Here is a 7,273-nt window from a genome sequence, read left to right on the forward strand (position 1 = left end):
TTCGGATAGATGGGAATTATCATTTCATTATTGTTGCCGCCATACCTGTCCAATTTTAAGGTTATCATTTTCTCCCATTAATTTAATTTTTAAGTTTATTTGGTTGGAAGATTATTTAATTAATATAAAAGAATTATTTCAAATAATTAAATTGACTTTCAAATTTTTTCTTTTATATATATAAAATTTGGATTGGCCTTATTGCTGAACTTTATTCTAAATTATATCAAAATTTCATTATTGGTTTTTTATTAGAATTGATCCCTAAATTATTAATTTGTTCTGTTTTATATTTATTTAGAATAAATTAAATATAATTTTTATTGGAAGATTTAATATTTTTTTATTTCATTTAAAAAATTTAATTTTTCTATTTATTTGAATAAATTAAATATAATTTTTAAATCGCATAATTCTTAAAGTAATATATATATTTGTTTGACCAAATGACTTAAAGTTTTTTTTTTTAAATGTTGAAAAGACTGACTTGTTCTAGAAAGAGAGAGGTTTCCCTAAGAGGTTATAATTTTCATCCATCGACGAAACAATGGAAGGAATGATAGTTAGTTACTTTTTACTGCTGAAGGTAGAGATGAGTGATTTGACGTCTTCACTCACTCACTCTATCTTTCTGTGGCTGCCAATTCAATGTATAAGCAACTCTTTGCATTTGCAAAAGGTTAAATAACTAAATATACATTTTCTACCTAAATTTCATTTTAAGGTTTGAATTAGCTTTTAAAAGTTCTTTTTTCTTTTAATTAGGTTAAGGTTGGATTTATTATTAAACTTTTTTTAATTAATCTCTTGAATTTATCTTTCTAATTCAAATAAGTTATTTACTGACAAGTAAATTCATATCCTAAATTAAAAATTTTAATTTAAATACTTAATTAGACTAAAATAAATTTTAAATAATAAATTAAATCTTAAAACCAAATTTAAATATCAAGCTGGACAAATGAAAAACTTTTAAGTAGCAATCTGAAACTTAAAATAAGTTCAGGTTACCCTTTTTGCAAAAGTGTTCATATGTACATATATTTAATGATAACCCCTAGCTGGCTCGCCATCTAATCAGATGTGATTTACAATTTTATAGTATACTTTGAGATAATTATTCAATGCATTTTATCTATACTTTTGTTCAATTTTTGTGGGGTTCTTTTCCTTGTGATCGAGTTATGTTTTCTCCTAAATAAGATGTACGTTAGTGGAAAAGGTAAACAATTATCATCATGACTAGTGTAAAATGTGAGCTTTTTATTTATTTATTATATTTTATTAGCAACTAATCTAAAGCCAAAATAGAATCTAGTTGGCCAGGCCCTCTCAACCCATGTTTGAGAATTTTAGAGCAGCAAACTGGGGCTCTTTTCATTTTCAGGTTCTTACATCCTAATATGTTTGCCTAGCAGTAATTAATATGTCTGACAAGAAAGTGGTGTTACTTAAAAATTCACCATTTATGATGTTTAATGTAAGTAGTATGAGAGGAGGCAATGCATCTCCAAAGCTTTAGAATATATACTAGGTTTTATTTAAAAACCCACATGCTAGGAGTTAAAAATTGTTATGGTCGGAAAGACAAAAAAGGTTGTCAAAGTGAGTGGGTCCTTGTTGAAATCTTCTTCAGCTTTAGTTTTCTACATGCAAAACATAAAATAATTGATGTGCCATATCTCTTCCAAATTCCAATCATCATCACAATCAGCACTATCACCTACACTTTGTTGGACCCCACGGCCGTTTTTCCTGTTAATTTTCACCTCTCACTTTCACTCCTTTTCCGTCCTCCATAGTTTGTGTGATCCCCTCCGAAATTTTATGATTCATTCAAGTACCGCCGTCCACCCTCCCCCCCCTTTCCCTCCTCTTACAAAACCCAATTGTTTCATTTCTCCATTTGGCCAAGACCCAGTCACCAAACCAAAGCAATCCCCCACCCTCCCCCTCACCTCCAATATGACGCTTGCTGCCATTGCTGTTAATTTCAACCCATTCACTTCGCCTGCTAGTCCAAAGCTCACTCAGTCGTCTACTCCGTCCTCCACCACCATTAATCCTCTCAAGATCAACACTCATGAGAACCCACAGTTTTCATGGAAACATGGCTCGTTTCTAACTCATTCTAACTCGGATAAACTTGCCAAGAATTGGATGGAGTATCAAGGAATCAACAACTGGGAGGGCTTGCTTGACCCTCTCGACGATACTCTACGTAGTGAGATTCTAAGATACGGCCAATTCGTCGAAGCAGCGTATCGGTCTTTCGACTTCGACACTTCTTCGCCTACTTTTGGGTCGTGTAAGTTTTCCAAGAACTCGCTGCTCACTCGGTCTTGCATTCGGGAGACTGGTTATAAACCCATCAAGAACTTGCGTGCCACATGTGGGATTCAACTGCCGGGTTGGATAGACCGGGGACCTAGCTGGGTTTCGACTCAGTCCAGTTGGGTCGGTTACGTGGCCGTGTGTCAGGATAAGGAGGAGATCGCCAGGCTCGGCAGGCGTGACGTGGTGGTTGCCTTCAGGGGAACCGCCACTTGCTTGGAGTGGCTGGAGAATCTACGTGCCACGCTGACTTCCCTGCTCGATGACGTACCCAATGTGGATTCTAATGGCGGTGGGGCCATGGTGGAAAGTGGGTTCTTGAGCCTCTACACTTCCGGTAACGCCTCGTGTCCTAGCTTGCAGTCCATGGTGAGGGAAGAGATCGGAAGAGTACTCGAAGCCTACGGCGACGAACCCCTGAGCTTGACCATCACCGGCCACAGTCTCGGCGCGGCTCTAGCTACACTTGCGGCGTACGACATAAACTCCAACTTCGGCAATGCACCACCGGTAACCGTCATCTCTTTCGGAGGACCAAGGGTCGGAAACCAAAGCTTCAGGTGTCAGCTAGAGAAACGGGGGACCAAGATTCTACGTATAGTGAACTCCGATGACCTGATCACCAAAGTGCCAGGCTTCGTAATCGAAAACAACGACATGGCTGTCAATGTGGCGGGGCTGACGAGCTGGGTCCAGAAGCGCGTGGAAGAGGCGCAGTTAGTATACGCAGACTTAGGGCAAGAGCTAAGACTGAGCAGCAAAGAGTGCCCGCACTTGAGCAAGGGAGGCGTGGCATCATGTCACGAACTCAGTACGTATCTGGAATTAGTAAATGGTTTCGTTGGTTCAAATTGTCCTGTTCGGGCCACTGCCAAGAGAGTTTTAGGAGAACACCATCGAAAAAAAACTGGCACCTTTGTAGTCTGTAGATAGCAAATTCAGTTATTGGAAAACATACATGTATTATATATATAATCTGTAGAATTAAGCCGAGACGAGTGAAGATAGTAACTAATAAGCTAGGCATTGTAGAGGAAGGGGCTATCCTAAATTTTTTGTGCATTGTATATAATTTGGGAGAAGTCAACTTTAGGGTCTTCAAGATATCAAGACTGAAACAATTTCATCAAATTGATCGTTTAAAAAAAAATACAACTCAATAACTATAACCAAAGACCCAATTCAATACATTTATTACTCGTATAAATGAAATAACCCCAGCAGTATTTACCCTGTTTGTACAGTTACTAACTCATAATATTATTTTCTAATCACAAAAATCTGAACTGGCTAACCCTAACAAAAACAACCGGCCCCATCTAGCTGCATCCTTCGGACCTAACCCTAAAACAATAACAAAGCCATCGAGGCTGCTTTCTTACTCTCACCCAGGTCGTTGCCGTGTTCTTTGTACTTGCTGGACCAGGAAAAAAAAAGGGATGTCCTTGTATTACGTTGTAACATGTTTTAAACCTGTCGGCTACTAGATATTGGGGGCATGTATGTGGTTCAAAATGTAAATTGCTTGCTTAAAAAAAATCCAGTTTGATCAGGTTTAAATATCGATTCCGTAACAAGTTTTCAAATATATACTTCAAATAAAATCATTGTTTTTTTTTTTTTACTGAATGGAATTAGATTAATACAATAAGTCAAGTCAAAAGTTACCAAATCCTCAGCTTTCCACATTACAATCAAATATGGTAGAAGTATGAGCAAACTATAAGCTACGTCGGAGACGTGGTGTAACGCGAACAAAAAGGCATGTCTCACATGGTGGAGCCAACTCTGACTAAGAAATGTGGGTTTGAAAGAGGAGATCAGTATCCATCGTTATTTCACTACAGTAGCTGGTATTATTTCGTCTACCAACCCACACAAAACCAGCCTTCCTTCGCCTTTGCATGAAATGCGTTTGTCGAGTAGTTGTCAGCTAATAAGGTAGACATTAGCCCGTAACCCATCGAAACCCTAGCATTTGAATTCCATTTTGTTGCTTGGGAACCAATAACTAAGAGTCCATTAATTAAAGAAATGCCACCCTAGTACATAGTGTGATGTTTATTGACAAAGAAGGGCCAAAAATAGGTGTACATACATGCAATTGAGCTATCATTATAGGGGGTATATATTGAAATGTGGTACACTAAATGCACCTATACCTCACAATGATAAAAGGTCAAAATTTTAGGATTAAACAAATTCCCTTCCTCTCATCATTATCATTCACGTTAATTACACATCAATTCAAATAAAAATAATTTTTTTTAGAATAGATATTATTAAAATGATGGTTATATTATTCAATCTTAAAAAACCTTATAAATTCATTCTTTTATTTTTCAAAACTACTTGCTTCAACTAAGAGGTGTTCATAGATTGGGTTAAACTGAGTTTAGAGGTGTTCATAGATCGAATTAAGCTGCTTTTAGATAGTGATACCACTAAATATGATACCTCAAACCTAATCCAATTATTGGATCTGAATGTGTAAATTTAGATTATGTTGCCGAAGTAATTCATATCAAATCAATTTCATCCAACAAATAATTAATTTTCGAGCAATTCAGAATGTTCTTACATTCTTACACTACTCATAAATAACTTACATGAATGCACATCAATCAAATTTGAAGCAATTAGGGGTTGTATGGGGTCTAACATGATATTGAGATTTGAATCTAAACTCTTTTTTTTTTATTATCAAATTTTTGTATGGTGTCTTTTATATAGGGAACTCTATATCTCGAGATTTTTCGTAATTTAATTTTGATATTTTTATTTCGATAAATTCATATCTCGAGTCCCTAAGGATTGTGTCTCGAGACAAAGGTCTTCAAGTCTCGAGGTTGGTTTCGAGATGAACCTTCCATGCTTACCTATTTTAGCTTCGATGTTTGGCTGTCTCAAGACAAAAAGCTCTTGTATGGTATTAACATAATATCATCAAATTTTATCCAAAACTGCTCATATATTTGTAAGTATTTAACTTAATTTTGTTTTAGATCGTAACTTACTTATTTTAATAAGTTCTTTAAAAATTAAATTATGTTATTTTTAATTTAATATTTAACAATTTTATATGTTTTTATTAAAAATTTAAACATAAATAACTTCACATATTTTTCTACCATTACATCATATTATTTTATATTATTCTAGATTTAATTTTTAATTTTTAAGTGATATGAATGACATAATATATATACAAATAATAAAATAAAATAAAAAATTACCGTATTATAAATGAATCAACCAAACTAAACTTAGGCCTTAAATGTTGGAGGTCAAGCTTAACTCGCATTTTAAATAATCCTAATTTTCTTGACCTAACTCGTTGATAGCAAGATAAATTTATGTTTTTAATGTATTTATTTTGGACTAATTATTGAATAAAATGCTACTAAACTTGGGTTTCTCTTATCGGGAATGAAATTAGTGTGTCGAAATTCAAAATCATACAAAAAAGGCTAAATTAGAACGAAAAGCAAAAAGGAGGGCCAAATTGAAGGATTGAAGATTTAGTGGATGGCTGAATAAAGATCAAATTATTTTTTATATTGTCAAAATCTTATAAATAATTTGAATGTTATCTTTAGTTTAAATTTTGATTTTTAGTTGATATTTTTTTAGGATAAACATGCTAAATTTAGCATGAGAAATGTGTATAAATACCTAATGTTGGTGACACTTGAATACACACTTGGTTTGTGGAATAAAACAATTCATTTCTTTTTCTTCATTTCTCCCTCAGTAAGTTTTAGCATACTGCATTCATTTTTTTCCATTTCAACATTTTGAGTAATTTGTTTCCTAAGCCCTTCTCCCTTTCCACCATCCACCAATTCCATTAAAGATCATTTCCATACACCAACTAGCACGATTAACTTCATATTTAGCTAAGTCCCTTTTAGCTTTAGCTCGATTATTGCTCTAACAAAATAATTGTAAGATATGAATCCATACTAAAAACTTTTCAATTCAGTATTTGCTATCTCTCTAATATATGGGATAGTACAAATTCGTATTTTAAATTTGATTCGATTTCAACTCAAAAGCACGCGTTGGGTTGGAATTGTTTGGCGTACAATTGGGAAGTCGAGTTGGCCGTGTTGTATCTGAATTCTCACAAACAAATTGGCGTGTTCAAATTGGAAAAAGCTAGTTGGATTCTATCAAGGGAGATAGTGATCAGATTTAAACGGACTACGCGACTGAGGTCGTTAATTCGAGTTGGGCTCTCTAGATCGCAAGACTGTCGAAATCTTAAATTACAGACACGCGCTATGTGGTTAGAAATTTGACAAGGGTCGATTTGTAGTCGTACCAGAACCGACTACAAGAGGAAAAGTTAGCAGTTGAGGTGTCCTCAACCGCTATAACCAACTTATTGGTTGGAGGGGAAAAACCATTTTTCAAGAATCGGTTCAAGTTTGGAGTGTACTAAGTCTAAGGCTAAGTTTTAATATATTTAGTTCCCTGATTTAATTTAATTCACTCAATTTTATTTGCAATCTCAAATCTGTTTTTATTATATTATATTATATTATTGTTTATTTTATTTTATCTATCAACTAAATTCCCTCTTTCATTTATTTCCAATTCCTGTGGGATCAACCCTATTACTCTATACTACATTTTATATTTGGTAGTTTCAACGTCCATCACTCATATTTTAGGCCTATTATTTTTTTCACACCCTCCCAAATATCGGGCCAAGCTTCAAGTTTGAGTGGATAATCGAACCTTTAAACGAGTTTACTACTTTTTCTTTTCCATTATAAATTTCTCAAGCATCACTATTTTTTAATTTTCTTTTTATGATTTTTCCCTTGATCACTATTTTTTAATTATTTCACCATAAAGGTGTGTTGGATAAATTATTCAAAATTTTCATTTCATTCAAAATGAAAAATTCCAATATTTAATATTTTTAATG

General features: G+C 34.1%; 1 protein-coding gene across 1 annotated transcript; it reads left to right on the plus strand.

Moving 5' to 3' along the window:
- Positions 1–2,148: 2,148 nt before the first annotated feature.
- LOC107952205 (phospholipase A(1) DAD1, chloroplastic) lies at positions 2,149–3,267 on the plus strand. The gene has a single exon (XM_041075915.1). The coding sequence runs from the start codon at positions 2,161–2,163 to the stop codon at positions 3,265–3,267; it is 1,107 nt and encodes a 368-aa protein (XP_040931849.1). The 5' UTR covers positions 2,149–2,160.
- Positions 3,268–7,273: the final 4,006 nt, after the last annotated feature.

The sequence above is a fragment of the Gossypium hirsutum genome, chromosome A08 (assembly GCF_007990345.1).
Source record: "Gossypium hirsutum isolate 1008001.06 chromosome A08, Gossypium_hirsutum_v2.1, whole genome shotgun sequence".
Taxonomy (NCBI): Eukaryota; Viridiplantae; Streptophyta; class Magnoliopsida; order Malvales; family Malvaceae; genus Gossypium; species Gossypium hirsutum.